At 48.0% G+C, this 24727-nt stretch overlaps 2 protein-coding genes across 3 annotated transcripts in view; one reads left to right on the top strand and one right to left on the bottom strand.

Annotated features, from left to right (window-relative positions):
• LOC141161804 (protein mono-ADP-ribosyltransferase PARP15-like) overlaps window positions 1–24727 on the top strand; it is a 103516-nt gene that overhangs the window by 14380 nt on the left and 64409 nt on the right. Inside the window, exon 2 of one of the 2 annotated variants that reach the window (XM_073647211.1) lies at window positions 16066–16234. The exons of the other annotated variant lie outside the window; for it this stretch is intronic. Within the exon in view, the coding sequence (XP_073503312.1) occupies window positions 16117–16234 (118 nt within the window). The 5' untranslated portion in view covers window positions 16066–16116. The remainder of the gene's footprint in view (window positions 1–16065; window positions 16235–24727) is intronic. 2 annotated transcript variants of the gene reach the window in all.
• Window positions 10012–14996, bottom strand: LOC141162710 (nmrA-like family domain-containing protein 1). The gene is made up of 5 exons (XM_073649076.1): window positions 14957–14996; window positions 13605–13843; window positions 13249–13498; window positions 10499–10689; window positions 10012–10203 (listed from the first exon to the last, which is right to left on the bottom strand). Exons 1-5 carry the CDS (start codon window positions 14994–14996, stop codon window positions 10012–10014), a joined length of 912 nt encoding a protein of 303 aa, XP_073505177.1.

Below are 24727 nucleotides of genomic sequence, written 5' to 3'. Positions count from 1 at the left end.
AGCCCGTGCCACAGATCGGATTTAAAGAGGCGACCATTAAAATTGGTAGAGTCGAACTAGCAGCACAGGGACTGATTATTGTAGACATTGACAAACACGAGAGTCACCCAAAGATAACGCTAGGAACTAATGTAATTGAAAATTGTCTTGCAGAGGTGATTTTCCTTTTACAGCAGGTTGCCAAGAACGCCAGCTCCGGCGAGCAGCGGGTGCTCCAGAAAGAGATCCGGGCACTGATGCGACGGCAACAGGTGGAACTCTCCGGCGGTGAGATTGGTAGCGTAAGAATGTGTGACCCTTTTCCTATTGCCATGCCCCCAAAAAAGTGAAATGATGATTTGGTGCCGGGCAGCTATTGGTCTGAGAGGTAGAGATTACCAGGCAATGGTAGAACCAGTTTACTCAGACAGTAGGCCCACCATCTTGACAGCACGGGGGGTGGTTAATGTACGCCATGGGAGGGTGCCCGTTCGCATAATCAATATCGGGAAGAGGGAAGTGTACCTGCCCCGGTATGCCACGCTAGCCAAATTATATACCATTAACCAAAATGCTATACAATCTGTGGAACCCTTGCCTCCATCTCACCCGGAGGAAGGTAACGGCTCTAAGAAGACAATGGAGGACTGGTGTCAGCAACTACATTTGGGTACTGACTCCACTCCCTCACATCAGAAACAGGGAGTCTATCGGGTGGTTCAAGAGTACGAGAGAGTGTTTAGTAAACACCCGTTAGACTTCGGGCGAGTCAAGGGGGTAGAACACCACATCCCCACGGGAGACCATCCTCCCATAAAAGAGAGGTATCGACCCGTACCCCCTGCACACTACCAACACGCCAAGGGGATGCTTAGAGACATGAAGGAGGCTGGGGTGATCAGGGATAGCTGTAGCCCCTGGGCAGCTCCACTAGTCTTAGTCAGAAAAAAAGACAACACCATGAGGATGTGTGTAGATTACCGGAAAATCAACCGTATCACACACAAGGATGCGTACCCCTTACCAAGGATAGAGGAGTCATTGGCTGCTTTAAGATCTGCTAACTTCTTCTCTACCTTGGATCTCACTAGCGGGTACTGGCAGGTTCCTGTAGCAGAGGCGGACCGGGAGAAGACCGCATTCACCACCCCGATGGGACTTAGCGAGTTCACCTGCATGCCGTTCAGACTCTGCAACGCACCAGGAACCTTCCAACGACTAATGGAGTGTTGTCTGGGCCACAGAAACTTCGAGACGGTCCTGTTGTACCTGGACGATGTCATCGTATATTCCAAGACGTAATATGAGGACCACCTGAAACACCTGGCGGAAGTGTTCGAAGCTCTGGCGAGTTACGGCCTAAAGGTGAAACCCTCCAAGTGTCACCTCCTGAAACCAAAGGTGCAGTACCTGGGACACGTGGTGAGCGCTGACGGAGTGGCTCCCGACCCTGATAAGATCACCGCAATTAAGGAATGGCCAAGCCCCTCCAGCGTAAAAGAAGTGCGGCAGTTCCTCGGGTTGGTAGGCTACTACCGAAGGTTTATTCCCGGTTTCACCAAAAAGGCAGCACCTATGCAGGACCTCCTGATAGGCCAGTCCCGGAAGGCCAAGAACCAGAAGCCGCCCTTCAAATGGGAGGAGCTGGAAGAAGAGTCCTTCCGCCAGCTGAAGATGGCCCTCACGGGGGACGAAATCCTGGCGTACCCGGATTATAGCCAGCCCTTTATCCTCTACACCGACGCCAGTAACATCGGGCTAGGAGCCGTACTGTCCCAGATCCAGCAGGGGAAGGAACGAGTAATCGCCTACGCCAGCCGAAAGCTGCGACCCACCGAAAGGAACCCCGAGAATTACAGCTCATTTAAGCTAGAGTTCCTGGCCGTAGTATGGGCAGTCACCGAGCACTTTAAGCATTACCTCGCTTCTTCCTGGTTCACCGTGTACACGGATAACAACCCGTTGACACACCTGGACACGGCAAGACTCGGTGCCCTGGAGCAGAGGTGGATGGCCCGTCTGTCCAACTACGAGTTCACAATCAAATACCGGGCCGGACGCTCCAATACCAACGCGGACGCCCTGTCCAGGATGCCCAACCTGCCGGACGAAGGAGAAGATCCGGAGGGACTGGAAGAAGTTGAACTCCCTGCGTTCCACCGTCATGGGACTATCCAGCATTCCCACCGGGTAAGGAGTAAGCAGGCTGCTACGTTGAACCCCTTACCTCACTACAACTGGGCGGAAACGCAAGACAGCGACCCTGCCGTCCGACTGGTGAAGGAGATGCTGACTCGCCCGGAGGCTTGCCTTGAACCAGACGCTCCGGAGGAAGCCAAACAACTATGGGCAGAGAGGAGTCGACTGTTCCTTTACAAGGGGAAGTTGTGCCGCAGAATGGTTAACTCCCGGACGCATGAACTACTCTGGCAAGTAGTGGTGCCACGAAGAGACGCAGCCATGGTGATGGAGGCATACCACGTCGGAGCTGGACACTTCGGGTGGAAGAAGCTGGAGTTCCTGCTGCGCGAGCGATTCCACTGGGTAGGCATGAGGGGAACCATTGAGAAGTGGTGCAGAGACTGTGGCCCGTGCAACCTAAGAAGGAAGGACCGTGCCAGCCAGAAGACTCCCCTGCAGTCCATCGTCACCCGGCAGCCGTTGGAACTGGTAGCCTTGGATCATGTAAAACTGACCCCAAGCAGAAGTGGCTACGTCTACGCACTAACCATCGTGGATCACTACTCCCGGTTCTTGGTTGTCGTCCCCGTCAAGGACTTAACAGCTCGAACAGCAGCGAGAGCCTTCCAGCAGCATTTCTGCCGTCCACACGGGTACCCGGACCAAGTGTTGACAGACCAGGGACCTGCCTTTGAAGCGGAGGTCTTCCAAGAATTCTGCACTCTGTATGGCTGCCGGAAGATAAGGACGACACCCTATCATCCGCAAACTAATGGACTTTGTGAGAAAATGAACCAGGTGGTAATGGATCTTCTGAAAACGTTGCCCCTGGAAGAACGCAGTCTGTGGCCTGAGAAGCTGCCCGATCTGGTGGACCTATACAACCACATCCCGGTAGGTTCCACCAACTGTACCCCGGCTTACCTAATGAGGGCAAGACCTGGTAAGTTACCTGTTGACCTGGAAATGGGAGTCCTGACACCCGAGGACACTTCACCAGAAGCAGACTGGGACACAGAGAGGCAGCAGCAGTACCGGAGAGTACAGGAGAGCGTGGAGCGAAGTCTCTGTCAGGCTAGGGAAAGACAAGAGAAAAATTACAACCAGTATGCTCCCGCTGTTCCCCTGGTACCCGGAGAGCAGGTCTTGAAGAGGAAGAGACGGCTCCACAAGTTGGACGACCAGTGGGAGAAGGACCCGTACACCGTACTGCCCTCAAGCCACGAGAACCCGAAGGTTTGTACCATCAGTAAAGACGGAGGGGAAACCACAGCCATTGTATCCCGGGACCACCTGAAAAAGTGTCCCGAACAACTGAGGAACCCTGAAGAGGAACAAGAAGACCATCGACCCGTAGAGGAAAGGGAAGATATGGTTAGTACTGTGCTCGGGGACTTCCCTCGGTCTTGGACTCAAGTCAATGGTGCAGTTGTGGTACCCGTACTCACCTTCCTCCAACCAGCATCCCAAGCACCTACGGAGCAACAGGTAGAGCTGGAAGAACAGCCGGTCCAGGAGGCAGAAGACCCCACACCAGCAGACCAGGAGGATCAACCCTCTGCTTGCAGTGAGCCTGCCATATCCCTAGTGAGCCAAAGAGCCGGTAGACAGCTGCCCAGTTTACCCTTGACAGCTCCTACACCCTGTAGTTCAGGGCTAGACAGTCAGCTCCGTAGGTCCACTAGGGCCACTAGAGGCCAGTTACCCGCACGTTGGAGGATTTGAAGTGTATAAATTGTTTTATTTATGTTTACCTGTGTATTGTTGCTTGTGTATAATTTTGTGTTTCTAGTTATTTGTAGGAGTCCTTGGTGGATTTACCGGGAATCCCTTGTACATAGTTGGAGCGTAACCCAGGATGGACTAAAGACTGTTAAGGACTCGGGGCAGGACAAACCCCTACCTGGTTACGTCTCCCTGTTTTGGTGAAATGGACACCTTGCTTTTCTTCAAAGACTGCACCCGGTTACGGACATGCTGTGACCACCTTTATGTGTTTCTTCTTATTGTACTGTTATTGTTGTTATATCTTGTTATGTTTTTCTAAAATATGTTTAGTCCCGGAGTACTAAATTTCACTAGGGGGGAATGTGGCACCCCAGGGGTCTGGTTTCCCACAGTAATGTAATGTTATGTCTGAGAGCAGGTGGGAGGTCCCTTGGTCAGGAATCCTATGCATGCCACACCTCCTGCCCAGTCCTGGGAGGGGAAGAACTTCCCCTGTATAAACCCGGGGCTGAGGCAGGGTTAGAAGGAGAGAAGAGAAGCAGCATAGGAAGAAACAGCAGAAGCTCAGTGGGAGCAATACTACTAAGAGTCAGGGGCTGGCAGCTGCAGAGCTCGCCCTGACTGAGAAGCTTTCTTACCGGACCCGGCGTCCGAGGCTGTGGGGACTAACTCTTACCCAGCAGCAGAAGCCGACCGGCAGGGGATTTCAGGTCCTCAGGCCCAGAAACCTGAAGGCACGGTCACACGCGTGGGACCAGCACCGCCATAGAAGGCCCCAAGTCACCGGCCATACGGGTGAGCACCACACGGTACACTCAGGGACGTGGGCTACTTATATCCGCTTCTAGCAAGGTAGCCAGAAGAGTACAGTCAGTTTGGGAGGCCTACAACTCCGCCTGGCCAGGGGAGATCCCATCTGCTCAAGGACTGACCAGGCCCCGTTCGCTAGCAAGTACTCCGGGAGGGTCTATCGTTGTTACCAGTAAAGACCCTGAATTACACTGCACCGTCTCTGAGTGGTTCCTGCTACCCCCATCTTCCATGTCGGCTGCCCTGAGGCCATACCCCTCCCGTTGGGGGTTATACTATCACGCTGCACAATTCTACACCGGCCTCAGCGGTCTGCCCTGCAGCGGCAGCTCCATAGCTGCAAATCAACGGGTGGCGTAGTCGACACTCAAATAACATCTATCAAGACTGCCACACACTGAGTTTGACTCCCTGGGCACGGACCGGGTCCCCGCCACTCGGAGACTACAACCCTCATCTGATCCGGTTCCGGGTAAGCCCCGTGCGCAAGACGCTGCGCGACACAGCAGGCCCAGGGGCGCGTCACATTCTCCTCCATTAGGCTGCAGTGTCCCCGTCTACTCCAAGCTTTAATGGAAACTTCTGCAGCAGCTCTCATTTCCTGGGAGCTGAGAGACTGCAGACGTTGAGGTCAGCTGAAACCTGGTGAGTATTGTCCACAGGTCCTATTCTAGTAAGACAAGTACCTGCTGAGGGTTGGACTGTTGCCCATACAATTGTCCCTCCCAGTGTGCTGCAGAGTCTCTCACACCGGAACAGAGAGCTGCTGCAGAAAGAGGGTGCGGGTACAGGAGCTGATCCCGCTCCTAATAGCGCAGGTGCCAGCTGTGTTATACAGCTGAGCAGACACCTGCCTATACCAGCAGTTCTGATAGCTGTTTAATTACTTAAGTACCATTTTCAATCTCTCAACAGTGGCTTATGAGTTGTGCGATTGCTTCCTAGGAGACTGTTATTTGTACTACATTACTCCAGTATAGCAGGACATGGTGCAAACTATCGCAGGCTCAAGTAAAAACAAGTGATCAAAAGTTTGTTAAAGTATAAACAAAAAGAAAACATTAGTTTCAATCATCCCCACCTTTTTGGTATTGCAGTGTCTGTAAAAGTCTGATTCAACAAAATTTGGCCTGTACTGTATACGTTTTTTTTTCTTATTTTAGCAGAATTTTGTTGTTGTTGCACCTCCAATATAAACACAGCAAGGGTACTGGTATGATCACGTCCCTATGACAACTCTCGTCTCTCACATAGATAATCAGAGCATTCAGCAGGAGAGAAAGTTGTATATACAGCGAGTACGGAAAGTATTCAGACCCCTTTAAATTTTTCACTCTTTGTTTCATTGCAGCCATTTGGTAAATTCTAAAAAGGTCATTTTTTTTCTCATTAAAGTACACGCTGCGCCCCATCTTGACTGACAAAAACAGAAATGTAGAATTTTTTGCAAATTTATTAATAAAGAAAAACTGAAATATCACATGGTCACAAGTATTCAGACCCTTTGCTCAGTATTGAGTAGAAGCACCCTTTTGAGCTAGTACAACCATGAGTCTTCTTGGGAATGATGCAACAAGTTTTTCACACCTGGATTTGGGGATCCTCTGCCATTCTTCCTTGCAGATCCTCTCCAGTTCCGTCAGGTTGGATGGTGAACGTTGGTGGACAGACATTTTCAGGTCTCTCCAGAGATTCTCAGTTGGGTTTAGGTCAGGGCTCTGGCTGGGCCAGTCAAGAATGGTCACAGAGTTGTTCTGAAGCCACTCCTTTGTTATTTTAGCTGTGTGCTTAGGGTCATTGTCTTGTTGGAAGGTGAACCTTCGGCCAAGTCTGAGGTCCAGAGCAATCTGGAAGAGGTTTTCATCCAGTATATCTGTGTACTTGGCCGCATTCATGTTTCCTTCAATTGCAACCAGTCATCCTGTCCCTGCAGCTGAAAAACACCCCCATAGCATGATGCTGATGCTGCTGCTGCTGCTGCTGCTGCTGCCACCACCGTGTTTCACTGTTGGGATTGTATTGGGCAGGTGATGAGCAGTGCCTGGTTTTCTCCACATATACCGCTTAGAATTATCACCAAAAAGTTCTATCTTTGTCTAATCAGACCAGAGAATCTTATTTCTCGTAGTCTGGGAGTCTTTCATGTGTTTTTGAGCAAACTCTATGCGGGCTTTCATATGTCTTGCACTGAGGAGAGGCTTCCATCAGGCCACTCTGCCATAAAGGCCTGACTGGTGGAGGGCTGAAGTGATAGTTGACTTTGTGGAACTTTCTTTCATCTCCCTACTGCGTCTCTGGAGCTCAGCCACAATGATCTTTACCTCTCTCACCAAGGCCCTTCTCCCACGATTGCTCAGTTTGGCTGGACAGCCAGGTCTGGGAAGACTTATGGTGGTTCCAAACTTCTTCCATTTAAGGATTATGGAGGCCACTATGCTCTTGGGAACCTTGAGTAATGCAGAAATTATTTTGTAACCTTGGCCAGATCTGTGCCTTGCCACAATTCTGTCTCTGAGCTCCTTGGGCAGTTCCTTTGAGCTCATGATTCTCATTTGGTCTGACATGCACTGTGAGGTCTTATATAGACAGGTTTGTGCCTTTCCAAATCAAGGCCTATCAGTTTAATTAAACACAGCTGGACTCCAGCGAAGGAGTAGAACCACCTCAAGGAGGATCACAAGGAAATGGACAGCATGTGACTTAAATATGAGAGAGCAAAGGGTCTGAATACTTATGACCATGTGATATTTCACTTTTTCTTTAATCTGCAAACATTTCCACATTTGTGGGGGTTTTTTTTCAGTCAAGATGGGGTGCAGAGTGTACTTTGAGAAAAAAAAGTGAACTTTAGAATTTACCAAATGGCTGCAATGAAACAATAAGTGATAAATTTAAAAGGGTCTGAATACTTTCCATACCCACTGTGTAGATTAAAAGTTATATTTTATGATATGTATTAAAACACAGTACCTAGGAATCAATGACACAAAAAAGCCTAAATTGCAAATGCTTAAAATATCAAACAGTGCTCAAATAAAAAAAAGATTGTTTGATCTCACCACGTAGCTGATATTTCAGGAAACAGGAGCCAACAGTACCTTCTATGGGCGCAGAAAGACAAGGAATGTTCACAATACTGCAACTTCCCTGTCGTGCCCCTGCATTGCTCCTGCCCTGACAAGGGCAGACCCCAAGTATTCACTAATGTAATCCACCACAGCAAGAAAATGTACCCTGTATGCGAGTATAATCCCTTGGGGTCTGCCCTTGTCAGGGCAGGAGCAATACAGGGGCAGGACAGGGAAGTTGCTGTATTGTGAACATTCCCGGTCTTTCTGAACCCATTGAAGGTACTGTTGGATCCTGACTCACCAGTCTCCTGAAATAAGTTAAGTGGAGAGATCAAACTTTTTTTTTTTTTTTAATTTGAGCAGTTTGATATTTTAAGCACTTATGGCTTTTTTTTGTGTTATTGATTCCTAGATACTGTCTTTTAATACAGTTCATTAAAAAAAAAAAAAAAAAAATGTATATATACACACACACACACCTTTCTCTCCTGCTGAATGCTTTGTTGCATCTCCACCCAAATACTAAGTGATCTGAAAATCTTATTTATCCTCAAATAGTACCAAGATTGACAATTTCTTCCTGCAGAGAGAGGGGAAAAAAAAAAAAAAAAAAAAGTGTTGGTAGCCACTTTAATATGCAATTTTTACTAAAATTAAACACCTGGACTAGTGATATTGCTGTAGTTGTAGTGACCAGGAGAACCGTGGCAAAGAACCAAGAACTATCTTTCCAAAAAACAGTGGCAGAACTGCACTTCATTTTTTTTCCTCACCATTACTCAGTTCATTGTTATTATAAAATGAAGGAGTGCATAAAAAAAAATATAAAAAAAAAATTTGTATGCATGGAAAAATAAAGTTATGTCTATTTGAGAAAAATTATACAAAAGTGCTGCGGGGCAATTTGGACAGGATTTACAACTTTTATTTCTGTTCACTGACAAAGCTGAGATACGGCATACGTTTCCTTGCAGTAAATAAAGCTTTTTTTTTTAGTTCTCTGGCAGCCGCTGATCATCTCTGGGGCATAAGATATCACATCCTTGCTGTGTCTGGATTTAAAAAATTTGTGTTCTTCCAGAGAAAAGTGGCACCTCAAGTACCTGACGGCCACATATCTCCAGCCATATGAATATCCAGCTGTAGGATGGTCATCAGCGACACTGATTGGCCACCAGCCCATGCTCAGATTTTCCAAAATATTTTGTACGAAGACCAGCAGTTTCAACAAGTAGTAAAAAATATACAGTATATTACACACTTTAAAAAATCCTACACTGACACACCATTGGTCCCTGCCAGTCTGCAGCAATGACATCATACATCAGCTAGCCTCAGCACCAAAGCTAATGATTGTCTGCAGCGGTCACATGGATGTACATGTCATTTTTACAGGTGTAGTGTAAGGGATCTTACAATTTTTTTTTTTTTTTTTTTTAAAGCTCCTGCCAAATCCCTTCTAATTTTGCCAACTTAACCCTTATGTGACTTCATCCCAGGCCACATGCCAGTTGTGGCGATGGATCCTCGTAACTGTGAACATGGTTTATTTCATAGAAAAAAAGTTAAAGCAGTAATGACCTGAAGTCTTTACATATGTTGTGTTCACTCAAGTCTGAATTAAAGGGGTTGCTGCACAAACGGGACAGGATATTGGGGAGGAGGGCAGGAAAGCTGATACAAAAACATACTGCGTGTGTGAACAACGCTGTAGTGCAATTGAGTGACCGCTACTCATTCACTATACTTTTCCCCATCCGGGCTGCGCTGACGCACTACAATGAGTGGTCTGAATGCTTCACCCTCTGACGTCCATACACCAGGGTGGGAACAAGTGGCCTTGTTACCCATAGCAACCAATGTTCAATTTTTAAGGTTGCTAGCAACATAGTTGTGGATATGTGGTCTTGCATTTCCCAGGGTCACAACCCCAAACACTTACAATTCAGACACCAATGTCAGAATTCAGAATATTTTTATTAGACATAATATAGAAAACTGGAGACCTGCGGCCTTCTGAATTTCACAGTAATGGTCCAGAAAACTAGTAGATTCGACAGATCTAAAGTAACAGTCTATAGCAGCTAATCAGGTTACAGCTTTCATTTTCCACAGGCCATCGCAGGAATAAAAGCTGCATTCTGATTGATCATAGCAACCAATGATTTTAGTAGTCTCCATGCACTAGTTTTACTAAAGCAGCACCGATGGTTCACCATTTCACAGTCTTTCCTCCACCATGTCATAAATGATTCAACAAGTCCTTAAATGCCTCCTTGTTCTCCTCCATCCATGGTTCGAAGGTCTTGGCTTTGGGGTTGAGTTTTAAGGTGATCTCCACGTCCCGATGGGGCTTCATGATGTAGAAACGGAACATGTTGGCCAGCTCTGCCGCGCCTGGAAACTCGAGCTTCTCGTACGCTTCAGGGGTGATCTGTGGGTAAAATGCATATAAGGGACATTGGACCACAGGCCTCAATTACAATTTATTGCCCTCTGGTATCAGCCATGTTAGGCAGAGGAGATGATCCTGCAACTTGAGCCAACTACGTGACCAGAGTTGTAAATGCAGCTCTGGTTGTGAGCAGGTGTATTCCACCCTGTGCCTAATGAGTATCAGGCATGGTACGGTTGGCTTGTTTATTTAATGCCTACACTGTGGCAGCCATTCTGTCATATTTGAGGGCGAGATAAGGGTGATCAGTCACCAGAGAAACCGCTGATCTCACCTTGGCATCTTTGATGTCCTTGTCCGTGACTTTGGACATTATGGCGGCATATTGCTCCACCGTCAGCTTCTCCGTGCTGAGTCCGATGTTCTTGCCTATGTATTCTGATGGCGATTTTAGGATGCTGACCACCACGCCGCCCAAATCTTTGACGGACATCCCATCTAGGGGCACGTCACCCATCGGGACAGCTGAAAAGATGAGGAGAGTCGTGAAACTGGAGCCGACTGATTATCTGGAGTCTAGACTGGATGCAACTGTAACAAAGCCTCAGCTGTGTGAGCTTACGTCCATACAGAGATTTCAACTGTGGATGTAGACAAGCATATGCCTAGTCACTGACAACTAGCAGAGACCTTGAAAAAGAGTTTTATACTCCATTCACATCCAGAGCTGCATTCAGTTGATTTGCTAGTGGAAATTAGGCTGCATGATATCACACTGCTGCCCCCTGCTGGCGCAAAGTATTTACTGACCAGGCAAAATGAGATTCCCTGTGCAAGTCTGAATGCAGTGCTTGGATTATTTAACACAGAAAACTGGATGACAGTCTTGTGCAGCCATTACAAAGGTGTACACAGCTTTCCTAGGCACCTGAACAGCAGTTTGCTTGGTTGGAGGAGGCCTTCTCATAAAATATCACTTAAGATCTCTAAGTGTCAGATTGGGTGGGGGAATACACTGTGTGCAGAATTATTAGGCAAGTTGTATTTTAGGGGATTATTGATCAACAACTATGTTCTCAATCAACCCAAAAGACTCAAATATCCAAGCTTACTATTTTTGGAAGTTGGAGTGGGTTTTTTTTAGATTTGGCTATCTTAGGAGGATATCTGTTTGTGCAGGTAACTATTGCTGTGCAGAATTATTAGGCAACTTAATAAAAACCAAATATAATCCCATCTCACTTGTTTATTTTCATGAGGTAAATCAACATCAGTGCACAAAATTTAGAAATAAACATTTCTGACATGCAAAAACAAAAAAAAAAAAAAGTTATCAGTATAGCCACCTTTCTTTGATGACACTCAACAGCCTTCCATCCATAGATTCTGTCAGTTGCTTGATCTGTTTTCGATCAACATTGCGTGCAGCAGCCACCACAGCCTCCCAGACACTGTCCCGAGAGGTGTACCGTTTTCCCTCCCTGTAGATCTCACATTTTATGATGGACCACAGGTTTTCTATGGGGTTCAGATCAGGTGAACAAGGGGGCCATGTCATTATTTTTTCTTCTATTAGACCTTTACTGGCCAGCCACGCTGTGGAGTAGTTTGATGCATGTGATGGAGCATTGTCCTGCATGAAAATCATGTTTTTCTTGAACGATACCGACTTCTTCCTGTAACACTGCTTGAAGTAGTCTTCCAGAAATTCCAGAAACTGGCAGTAGGTCTGGGAGTTGAGCTTCACTCCATCCTCAACCCGAAAAGGTCCCACAAGATCATCTTTGATGATACCAGCCCATACCAGTACCCCACCTCCACCTTGCTGGCGTCTGAGTTGCAGTGGAGCTCTCTGCCCTTTACTGATCCAGCCTCTGGCCCATCAAGAGCCACTCTCATTTCATCAGTCCATAAAACCTTTGAAAAATCAGTCTTAAGATATTTCTTAGCCCATTCTTGACGTTGTATCTTATGTTTCTTGTTCAAAGGTGGTGGTTTTTCAGCCTTCCTTACCTTGGCCATGTCCCCGAGTATCGCACACCTTGTGCTTTTTGATACTCCAGCAACGTAGCTGAAATATGGCAAAACTGGTGGCGAATGGCATCTTCACGCTCGATTTTCCTCAATTCATGGACAGTTATTTTGCACCTTTTTTTGGCCAACACGCTTCTTGCGACCCTGTTGGCTATTTGCCATGAAATGCTTGATTGTTCGGTGATCACGCTTCAAAAGTTTGGAAATTTAAAGACTGCTGCATCCCTCTACAAGACATCTCACAATTTTGGACTTTTCAGAGCCCGTCAAATCTCTTCTGACCCATTTTGCCAAAGGAAAGGAAGTTGCCTAATAATTAAGCACACCTTATATAGGGTGTTGATGTCATTAGTCAACACCCCTCCTCATTACAGAGATGCACGGCACCAGATTTACTTAATTGGTAGTTGGCTCTTAAGCCTATGCAGCTTGGAGTAGAACAACACGTATAAAAAGTATCATGTGATCAAAATACGCATTTGCCTAATAATTCTGCACACAGTGTAAGACACCACCAGTCAAGCATGTCCCCCCCCCTGCTCCATTCACAGTGAAGACCCCAAATGTGACATTTTTCTGTACATCTTAGTCTGAAGAACCATTGACTTCTGATTGTCTGACAACCACTGATATGCGAAACGTAGCTGTCTGAATGAGGCCTAAAATAAACTTCTCTTTACTTACCCTCATTGGGTCCATTGCCAACTCTACTACTGCCCTGTTTGGCTGCAGCAAGGATATCATTTTAACAGCACTGCAACCAATCACTGAGCTCAGCGGTTCATACTGTCTACATTGGTGAAGCTGAGCGATTGGCTGCAGCACCACTGGACCCAGGGAGGGAGGGGGGAAGACTCAGTTCAACATTTTACATATCACTAGGGTCTGTGGGTAAAAAGGCTGAAGGTGGTGGGGGGGGTGTAAATGACCCTCTAAATCATTTCTGTATAATTGGTGCTCTGTGAGCCGCCATCTTGGGTATCGCCTATAGAAAGGCTTTGAAGAAGACTGGTCCCATATTTATGACGAGTGACAAAACATTTCTTGTACCTAGTGAGTAGCCATCACCGTCCTTGTTCTTTTGGGGCTTGAAGAAGGTAAACAGGTTCTCATAGTAACTGGGAAGCCGCACGCTGGTCATGGGGACCCCGATCTCACAGAAATATTCCTCAACTTCTCCTTTTCCATCACAATGCAGCACTTCCAGCTTTCCCTCCGTCAGTTTCTTCACATCCTCCATGCCGCTGAAGACCACGATCTCCAGGGCAAGACTCTTGGACAGATCTGCGATCAGTTTACCCTGGAGAAGTTTAAGAGTCTTATCAGAATCCAGATCAATGCTCCTTACATTCCACACAAACCAGGAGGCTCAGGATGACTCCCACATCATGCAACAGTCTGGTTACCTGTTTGATCTCCTTTTCCTTGTTGAAATGCTCCCAAAAGTTGGTGACCACAAAGGCCCCATACGCCCCGCTCAGGGCAGCCTCCAGGCTCTTCTCATCATCCAGATCTGCGGACACGACCTCCGCTCCGGCCTCCTTTAGCTTTGCAGCTGCCGGTTTGCTGGGGTCACGAGTTACAGCCCTGACCTCAAAGCTGCGATCATCCAGGAGAGCAGCAGCAACCGATCCTCCCTGAGCTCCTGGGGAGAGAAAGCACAAGACATGGCAGACATTAGCACCACAGTCAGACATCTGGCAAATTCAACATCCAGAAGTTTAGGAAAGGAGAGTGACCATCCTCTAAATATTCAACATCAGGTCTGATTTTACTGGGACAGCCCAGCTTACCAAATGGACATCGGAGGGTGTTCCAGCACCTTTTTTCTGGAGTAAAGATAGTTAAAATAGCAACACATGCCATTATGGGTGTGGTTGACATTTAGAGGTTGTCAACTAAACTAGCATTTGTGACTCTGAAGTGTGGCAGGTTTTTTTTTTTTTTTTTCCCCCCCTTTTCTTTTCGGTGGGGGTAGCAGCAGCATTATTCAATTTAAAGTGACCATCTGAAAACTCCCCCTACAAATATGCAAAACAGTTGTCAAGATAGTTAACCCTTGAGGTGCATCAAAGGTTAATCACAATGTGGATAGATATATATATATATATATATATATATATATATATATATATATATATATATATATATATATATATATATATATATATATATATATATATATATATATATATAAAAAAGTACAATTTTGTTTCTTAACCCAAAAGCATTGATAACCTTGCGTAAAAGGCCTCCATAAGTTTAAAAAAGGTCCCCTTCCTCTTAGCCACCTATATGCCAGTCATTGACTGCAGCATCCATGGGGTTAAAGAGACAAAATTGATGCTAATGGTATCCAGAGCAGTAGGGTATCAGCTGTAGTATACAGTTGACATCTGCTGCATTTTTTTTGCCCATAATACATGGGGTAAATGTACAGATATTTCCATTATGCAACTCCACCACATGGAGATGCACATTGCCCCTTAGCATTAAAATAATGGGACAGCTGCCATATTACTGATTGAGAGGAGCCAGGAGAATCCTGACCTGGGGGACACTTCAGAACAAGAAGAATTAACGTTACTTAAACATTTTCAGATCACAGAGCCCTACAGCATGTACATAGGGTGACCTATGGGGGAGAACACAGCAGGTGCAGTCACAGGATCATCTCCACCTCCAGACACCACAGCTTCCTGCAGGGGAAAAGTTTTCCCCAAACTTCAGAACTTTCCTCCCCCATCCCTGCACTCACCTGTGGCTCCAAAGACTACAATGACTTTCTTGTCAGCCATGGCTGCTGTGGACTGGAGTATTTCTGCAGGTTTAAAGCCCAGTGTGGAGCAGAGCGGATTATATACTGCAACCCTGGATCCCTCCCCGCCCCTGGGCTGCGGCCAAGTGTCATTATAACTCAGCACTGCCCACAAAAGTCAGCCCCTCATCCCAAGACCCTAAAACACCCTCAACATGTCCGCCAGACAGTCACACAGTCTCAATGACCTCTGTCATAATTATCACCCAAAAAATGGGAATTCCGTCACCCCGACTGTTCATACTGAGCTTCCTAGTTCATGAACAGAATGCAGGATAGCAGTGAGGACTGACACCGCCATAGGAATATTTAACAATCGTAGAGTCCTGAGTAATGGCAGCAAATACGATTACGAGATAAGAGACCGGACTGTCTGCAGTAGAAGCCTCTGCCTGATCTACAGTAGGACAACATGTAGGATGGCGACCGTTGGTGGATCGCACTCCATATAACTGCTAATAGTTGCTGGCTACTATTCAGGATGGAAAAGGAGTTACATTTTGGTAATTTGTGACTTGCGAAATTATGGAAGTGATCTCGTATATATCAGGAGACACGAGGCCTCCAGTGTTAGCCTGCAGAGATATATTTCTAAATATATATATTTATAAATATTTATATATATATATATATATATATATATATATATATATATATATATATATACACGGTATATATGATTCTTTCAGTCACTGACAGCAAGCAGAGATTTTGAAATGATAAGGGATCGATTAACAAATTAGAGATGTTGTGGTGGTTTTATTTTTATTCATTTGAAGGGGAATTGCACTGAAATTAATAGGAAGCGGTGGGACCCTTTTCTAAGACTCTCACTGGTGGATGCTGAATTGTTGAATTTTTTTCGGCAGCCAATCAGCACTCGGCTCAGTATTGGGGTCCTTGGCTCCTCTTTTTATGGACAATTCTTGCCCTGAAGGCGCAGAGAATCCGTACACATGACCCATTGGTGGCAGCTGCTGTACAGATCTTTTATTAATTAAGACTTTGTTTCTGTTCCCACTGAGATAGTTTTTTTTATACTGTTTCAGGTCCTGTTTTAACTGAGTAGCCAGCCATTGAAATAAGGAAAAATCGCCATCATGAACGATATAGTGGTGTGTGAAACATCTGTGAAATTGAAAAAAAAGGGGGACATCACCACTGAATGTACAGACGCCATAGTAAATTTCACAAATGCAACACTTAACTGCAGTTCTGGTAAGGCGCTTTAGCAAAACACTAAAAATATTTAGATTTGATGCATTTATTGTTTAATGGGGTATTACTGTAATAGGGGGGGATAATAAGGAATTTTTGCACTACAAATTTTAATTGATAGCACCTCTAAATCCTGAGCACACTATTACAAAGACCATAATAATGTTCTCTAGGAGATACTGTGGGGACTTTTTTTGGGTTAGGAACTTCACGCCATAGGCATGCACAGTCTATTTCGTCAGGATGTAGAATGTAAGAGGTGACAACAGTCATCACATCATACAGAACCAAATCTTTTGATACCACCCTCAATATACACTGCTCAAAAAAATAAAGGGAACACTTAAACAACAGAATATAACTCCAAGTAAATCAAACTTCTGTGAAAACAAACTGTCCACTTAGGAAGCAACACTGATTGACAATCAATTTCACATGCTGTTGTGCAAATGGAATAGACAATAGATGGAAATTACTGGCAATTATCAAGACACCCTCAATAAAGGAGTGGTTCTGCAGGTGGGGACCACAGACCACATCTCAGTACCATTGCTTTCTGGCTGATGTTTTGGTCACTTTTGAATGTTGGTTGTGCTTTCACACTCGTGGTAGCATGAGACGGACTCTACAACCCACAGAAGTTGCTCAGGTAGTGCAGCTCATCCAGGATGGCACATCAATGCGAGCTGTGGCAAGAAGGTTTGCTGTGTCTGTCAGCGTAGTGTCCAGAGGCTGGAGGCGCTACCAGGAGACAGGCCAGTACACCAGGAGACGTGGAGGGAGCCGTAGGAGGGCAACAACCCAGCAGCAGGACCGCTACCTCCGCCTTTGTGCAAGGAGGAGCACTGCCAGAGCCCTTCAAAATGACCTCCAACAGGCCACAAATGTGCATGTGTCTGCACAAACGGTTAGAAACCAACTCCATTAGAGTGGTATGAGGGCCCGACGTCCACAGATGGGGGTTGTGCTCACAGCCCAACACCGTGCAGGACGCTTGGCATTTGCTACAGAACACCAGGATTGGCAAAATCGCCACTGGCGCCCTGTGCTCTTCACAGATGAAAGCAGGTTCACACTGAGCACATGTGACAGACGTGACAGAGTCTGGAGACGCCGTAGAGAGCGATCTGCTGCCTGCAACATCCTTCAGCATGACCGGTTTGGCAGTGGGTCAGTAATGGTGTGGGGTGGCATTTCTTTGAAGGGCCGCACAGCACTCCATGTGCTCGCCAAAGGTAGCCTGACTGCTATTAGGTACCGAGATGAGATCCTCAGACCCCTTGTGAGACCATATGCTGGTGCGGTTGGCCCTGGGTTCCTCCTAATGCAGGACAATGCCAGACCTCATGTGGCTGGAGTGTGTCAGCAGTTCCTACAAGATGAAGGCATTGAAGCTATGGACAGGCCCGCCCGTTCCCCAGACCTGAATCCGATTGAGCACATCTGGGACATCATGTCTCGCTCCGTCCACCAACGTCACTGTAGCATCGGCGTCTCTGCCCTCTGACAGGCAGAGACGCCGTCCCCCTTACTGCCGAGCTCCTGGCCCGGCGTCTTCCGGCTCTCCTGCTGCTGCTGCCGGCGCACGCAGCTTCCCGGGCACTGTGCTTAGGGCACACGCGCTCCTTCCCTCTTGAAGGGGCCGTGCGCACAGTCCTAACTAGTCCCCGGCCAATGGCCGGAGGACTTCTCATATAAAAGGCACCTCCTCCAAAATGGAGGTGCCCATGCAAGGTAGTAGCTCTGTGTACTAACTCTGCTTCAGCCCTCAGGTCCCGCTGCTAGCTTGACTACCAGTCCAGTCCGCCAGCCTGACTACCAGTCCAGTCCGCCAGCCTGACTACCAGTCCAGCCCGACAGTCTGCTTACGGTCCAAACCCGCCAGTCTGTCTATGGGCCAGGCTTGCCTGCCTACCCGGAGAACGTACCAGTTAACTGCCGTGCCTACCAGCCAGCCTACCTGGAGGCTCCTGCCAGTTACCCGTGGTGTCTGCCAGTCCGTCTACCCAGATCACCCGTCAGCCTGCCTGCCGTGCTCATCAGCTGTACCGGTCAGTCCCTGCCTTCTGACCCGTGGGAGTCACCTGCTCTCATACAAGACTGGTCCAGAGTAGCACCTGGTCCCTCTGCTTGGTCCTTCCCTGGTTCACGGAGTCAATTGAGCTGCCGTGCGACCTTGGTCAGTCTGAGTTGATACCTAGTTACGCCCCTCTGGTCCCTCCTTGCACCGCAGCACAGAGGTTCCACCACCCGGATCCGTAACATTTTGCATGGGCCATGGAACCCGGTGGCCCCCAGGCTCCTTTGCTTTCTGACCTGTATCAGGAGGTTTCTCGTCAGAGATCCCAACAGGAAACCATCCTGACCTACCTGCGGGTCTGTCAACTCTTGCCTGGACACGCTGTCCGTCCCACCTGTGTCCGCCTCGAGCCGAGCGGCACCCGCTCCGGCGGCGCCTCTGCCTACCAGTGCCACGGCATCCAGCTCTGGACCCCGGCTCTCTGCGCCTCCTCGTTTTGGGGGTGACCCCATCTTATGTCGGGGTTTTCTGAACCAGTGCACGCTGCACTTTGAACTACTGGCACATCAGTTTCCCTCTGACCGGGCCAAGGTGGCGTTCATCATGTCTCACCTCACCGGGGAAGCATTGGCATGGCTAAACCCTCTATGGGAGAGAGGGGATCCCCTGGTGTCCGATCTTCCGGCTTTCCGCACTGCCTTCTGGAAGATCTTCGATGAGCCCGAACGAAGGACTTCTACTGCCTCCTCATTGCTCTGTCTCCGCCAAGGGAGTCTCACCGTGGGCCAGTATGCCATACAGTTCCGTACCCTCGCATCTGAGCTTGCCTGGAACAACCAGGCCCTGGTGTCCACCTTCTGGGAGGGTCTTTCCGGACGGATCAAGGACGCGCTAGCCGGCTGGGACATTCCTACCACCCTGGATGACCTGGTGTCACTAGCTACCCGGATTGACATCCGTTTCCTGGAACGAGCTAAGGAGACTACCCGGGAGAGAAGATTTCCTCGTCTTGCTCCTGTTTTCCAGAAACCTGCCTCCCAACCAGCACGCTCTCCCGAACCCATGCAGAACGACCAGACCAAGATGGTCAAGTCTCGCCAAGAAACACGCTGAGCCGAGGGGAGCTGTTTCTACTGTGGTAGTAAGGAGCATCTGATCCGTTCCTGTCCGGTGAAGCCGGGAAACTCCAGTGTCTAGGACCGCTCAGATAGGTCGTCCTAGGCAAGAGTAAATCCTCTCCGTCCTTGACTCTATCCGTTTCTATTTCCTGTGGAGAGACCCGCTTCTTTGAAACCGCCCACATGGATTCCAGAGCCGCTGGGAATCTCATTTCTCAGTCCCTTGTAGAGAAGTATCAGATTCCCACCAAACCTCTGGCTGAACAATTAGCAGTCGCTTCCGTGGATGGAAGATTCCTTCCGGTGACCATCTTGCTCATCACAGAGCCTGTAACCCTTCAGGTGGGAATGCTGCACTCGGAGAGGATCTCCTTCCATGTGCTATCCGGACTCTCCCACTCCCTTTTGCTAGGTCTACCCTGGCTACAAAGACATGAACCCGTTCTGAATTGGCGATCCGGTGAGATGCTCCGTTGGGGGCAGGATTGCCATGAGACCTGCCTGGTTCCGGTTCGCCCGGCTCGACCTCTGTCTACTCCGGCTAATTTACCTGGTCTTCCGGCACCTTACTGGTCCTATGCAGATGTCTTCGACAAGAAGGAAGTAGAGACACTGCCACCTCATAGGCCATATGATTGCCCTATCGATCTGGTACTCGGTGCCTCTCCACCCCGTGGGCGTATCTCCCCCTTGTCCCTGGCCGAAACCAGGCCATGTCTGAGTATATCGAAGAAAATCTGGCTAGGGGATTCATCCAGAAATCTACCTCCCCGGCTGGAGCAGAATTCTTCTTTGTAAAAAAGAAAGACTGTTCACTAGGCCCCTGCATCGATTATAGGGGACTCAACCAGATTATTATCAAAAACAAATACCCCCTGCCGCTTATCTCAGAGCTGTTCTACCGCCTTAAATGCGTGAAGATCTTCACCAAGCTCGATCTTCGTGGGGCGTATAACTTGGTCCGGATCCGCCAAGGAGACAAGTGGAAGACGGCATTCAATTCTCGGGACGGCCACTATGAATACCGTGTGATGCCCTTCGGTCTCTGTAATGCTCCAGCCGTCTTCCAAGAACTAGTTAACGACATCTTCCGTGACGTCTTATATTCATGCCTGGTGGTGTACCTGGACGACATCTTTGTCTTCTCTCCGGATCTACCCACACACCGGAGGGATGTTCGTCAGGTCCTGCTTAGGCTCAGGCAGGATCGCCTATACACAAAATTTGAGAAATGCCTCTTTGAGCAGACCTCTCTTCTGTTCCTGGGCTATATTGTCTCTAAGACTGGTCTACGGATGGACCCCGAGAAGGTCTCTGCCATCTTAAAGTGGCCCCGACCGGAGGGGTTGAAGGCGATTCAGTGATTACTGGGCTTTGCTAACAATTACCGCCTCTTCATCCCACATTTCTCTTCCCGGACTGCACCCATCTCTGCGCTCACCCATAAGGGAGCAAATCCTAAGGAATGGACGTCCGAAGTGGAGAAGGCCTTCCTCTCCTTAAAACAAGCCTTTTCTTCTGCCCCGGTACTGCACCGTCCAGATTGCAACAAACAGTTCTTTCTGGAGGTTGATGCTTCCTCTTCCGGAGCCGGAGCGGTGCTTATCCAGAAATCTCCGTCCGGGAGAATGGTAACCTGCGGCTACTTCTCCAAACTCTTCTCCTCGACCGAGCGTAACTACTTCATAGGAGACCGAGAACGGCTAGCCATCAAATTGGCGCTGGAGTAGTGGTGTTACCTGATAGAGGGGGCTTTGCACCCGGTGGTCATCTACACTGACCACAAAAACCTGGCATATCTACAAAATGCCCAAAGACTTAATCCACGTCAGGCCCGGTGGTCTTTGTTCTTCGCCCGTTTCAACTTTACCCTACATTACCGCCCTGCGGACAAGAACGTTAAGGCCGATGCTTTGTCCCGATCCTTCCTGTCTTCCGATCAAGAGGAGGAACCTATGCATATCATCGATCCCTCCAAAGTGATGAATGTGGCTCCCTTGGACCTGTCTCGTCTCCCACCCAATAAGACGTTTGTAGCGGTTCCGGATCATAAGAAGGTTCTTCACTGGGGTCATTCATTTAAATTAGCCGGCCATGCTGGCCAGAGTAAGACATTCCTGCTCATTACCCGGCATTACAGGTGGCCTTCCCTGCGCAAGGATGTTGTAGACTTCATCACAGCCTGTTCATCCTGTGCCCGCAACAAGGTTCCCAGACATCTTCCAGCCGGCCGTCTCCTGCCTCTTCCCGTACCTGCTGCCCCGTGGCAACACATTGCTATGGACTTTATTACTGATCTCTCTGTTTCTGCCGGTTGTACTGCCATTTGGGTGGTCGCTGACCGCTTTTCTAAAATGGCCCACTTTATCCCTCTGCCTGGTCTCCCGTCTGCATCTGTGCTGGCTAAGGACTTCATCCATCACATCTTTCGTCTCCACGGCTTACCCCTCCACATTGTGTCTGATCGAGGGTTCCAGTTCACTTCGCGCTTCTGGAAAGCTACGTGTAAGCTGCTGTATGTCTCCCTGGATTTCTCCTCTGCTTATCATCCTCAGTCCAATGGCCAAGTGGAACGTATCAACCAGATCCTTACCAGCTTCCTCCGGCACTTAGTCATCGCTCACCATACCGATTGGGTAGAGCTCCTACCTTGGGCCAAGTTCTCCTATAACAACCATGAGAGCGAATCTTCTTCCAATTCCCCGTTCTTTGTGGTCTACGGTCAACACCCCCGGATTCCATATCCCATCTCCACTTCAGTGGACAACCCTGCCGCAGAGTCTCTGGTCAGCGAATTTTCCACTATTTGGGAGGACACTAGATCCGCACTTCTTCAATCCTCCGAGCGGATGAAGAGACATGCCGACAAGAGACGTCTGGACCCACCTGTATTCCATCCTGGAGACAAGGTTTGGCTCTCCTCCAAACATGTTTGTCTCAAAATACCCTCCTATAAGTTGGGTCCATGGTTCATCGGTCCATTTGAAGTCCTCAAGCAAATCAATCCAGTGGCCTACAAGTTAAAACTCCCGGCCACCTTACGGATTCCCAACTCCTTCCACGTATCTCTCCTCAAACCGGTTGTTCTTAATTATTTTTCCGACGATCCAGGTACCTCCCCAGCTCCAGTCTCCGCTGAGGATGTCTATGAGGTAGAGAACATTCTGGTCACCAAGAGGGTAAGAGGAAAAACCTTTTTTCTGGTGGATTGGAAGGGGTTTGGCCCAGAGGAGAGAACTTGGGAACCCAGGGAGAACATCCACACCCCAGTTCTTCTTCAAAATTTTTTTTCAGGTCTAAAAAAGAGGGGGCGTAAAGGGGGGTACTGTAGCATCGGCGTCTCTGCCCTCTGACAGGCAGAGACGCCGCCCCCCTTACCGCCGCGCTCCTGGCCCGGCGTCTTCCGGATCTCCTGCTGCTGCTGCAGGCGCGTGCAGCTTCCCGGACACTGTGCTTACGGCACGCGCGCGCTCCCTCCCTCTTAAAGGGGCCGAGCGCGCCGTCCTAAGGAGTCCCCGGCCAATGGCCGGAGGACTTCTCATATAAAAGGCACCTGCTCCAAAATGGAGGTGCCCGTGCATGGTTGTAGCTCTGTGTACTAACTCTGCTTCAGCCCTCAGGTCCCGCTGCTAGCGTGACTACCAGTCCAGTTCGCCAGCCTGACTACCAGTCCAGTCCTCCAGCCTTACTACCAGTCCAGTCTGCCAGCCTGAATACCAGTCCAGTCCGCCAGCCCGACTACCAGTCCAGCCCGACAGTCTGCTTACGGTCCAAACCCACCAGTCTGTCTATGGGCCAGGCTTGCCTGCCTACCCGGAGAACGTACCAGTTACCTGCTGTGCCTACCAGCCAGCCTACCTGGAGGCTCCTGCCAGTTACCCGTGGTGTCTGCCAGTCCGTCTACCCGGATCACCGGTCAGCCTGCCTGCCGTGCTCATCAGCTGTACCGGTCAGTCCCTGCCTTCTGACCCGTGGGAGTCACCTGCTGTCATACAAGGACTGGTCCAAAGTAGCACCTGGTCCCTCTGATCGGTCCTTCCCTGGTTCACGGAGTCGATTGAGCCACCATGCGACCTTGGTCAGTCCGAGTTGATACCTAGTTACGCCCCTCTGGTCCCTCCTTGCACCGCAGCACAGAGGTTCCACCACCCGGATCCGTAACAGTCACGTTGCACCACAGACTGTCCAGGAGTTGGCGGATGCTTTAGTCCAGGTCTGGGAGGAGATCCCACAGGAGACCATCCGCAACCTCATCAGGAGCATGCCCAGGCGTTTTAGGGAGGTCATACAGGCACATGGAGGCCACACACAATACTGAGCCTCATTTTGACTTGTTTTAAGGACATTACATCAAGGTCGGATCAGCCTGTAGTGTGTTTTTCCACTTTAATTTTGGTTAATAAATTTGATTTCCATTGATGATTTTTATGTGATTTTGTTGTCAGCACATTCAACTTTGTACCGAACAAAGTATTCAATGAGAATATTTCATTCATTCAGATCTAGGAAGTGTTATTTGAGTGTTCCCTTTATTTTTTTGAGCAGTGTATAAACTGTGTGCATAGATTAGTACCATAGCTATACACTGAACTTGGTTCTGGTATAAAGAATACATTTTGCTACATAGATATGGTAACAAAACAAAGACTACTACAAAGATACATTCATCCTAAGTCATGTGGCAAGGCTCGTTAAAGGATTGATATCGGCTTTTAGGATCACTACTTTCAAAAGATGGCACTAGAGTTCAAGTCCTCCTTTTCCTCTCTGAAAAGACATTTTACATAGATATAGTAACAGAGCCAGACTTACTACACAGCTACAGTAGCAGAACTAAGATTAGTACATACAGTAATCAAACTGTAGGATTTATTCCACAGCGTATTTATGATAATGTGATTGATCCATACCTTTTGATACTAACTATTGATTACATTTCCTTTTCATTTTTTCTTATGGGTCTTTATTCTGTGTGCGTTTACTCTGCATAAATTGGTTTTATTTATTTTTGAAGGCTCCCTGTGTGGCTTATGCCTTTGTTTGACATTCTATCTTTTAATTTTTTTAAATTTTGTCTTGTCAATTGTTCAAAAAAGATTTTGTTTACTTTGACTAATACTCATGAATCTCTATAGATTTTACGATATAAATGAGAAAGCCCTTAATATTTTTGGTCTATTAGGTATTCATGTTAGGTGAGTTGTGATTCAATAGAAGCAGGGTCTCCGAGGAGCTGTCAATCAGGCTAGATGCATGGAGATTGTGGTTAAACCTTCAAAAAAGGATTATAAAGTTATTCTGACATGGATTTTCACAGTAAGTACACCAGCCTACTCAGGTATAAGAGATCTATTT

The sequence above is a fragment of the Phyllobates terribilis genome, unplaced genomic scaffold, assembly GCF_046119375.1.
Source record: "Phyllobates terribilis strain yellow unplaced genomic scaffold, ASM4611937v1 Scaffold_9__5_contigs__length_417890890, whole genome shotgun sequence".
Classification (NCBI taxonomy): domain Eukaryota; kingdom Metazoa; phylum Chordata; class Amphibia; order Anura; family Dendrobatidae; genus Phyllobates; species Phyllobates terribilis.
Note: the sequence above shows the minus strand (reverse complement) of the source record. Positions and strands in the feature narration are given on the sequence as shown.

What these genes read in the sequence shown, in the direction of transcription:
- LOC141162710 (XM_073649076.1), bottom strand. Translation starts at nt 14,996, where the DNA reads ATGGCTGACAAGAAAGTCATTGTAGTCTTTGGAGCCACAG. An exon ending in AGGAAAAGGAGATCAAACAG is followed by an intron (nt 13,499 to 13,604) that starts GTAACCAGACTG and finishes AAACTTCTCCAG; the next exon opens with GGTAAACTGATCGCAGATCT. An exon ending in CGGTGATGGCTACTCACTAG is followed by an intron (nt 10,690 to 13,248) that starts GTACAAGAAATG and finishes TCATCTTTTCAG; the next exon opens with CTGTCCCGATGGGTGACGTG.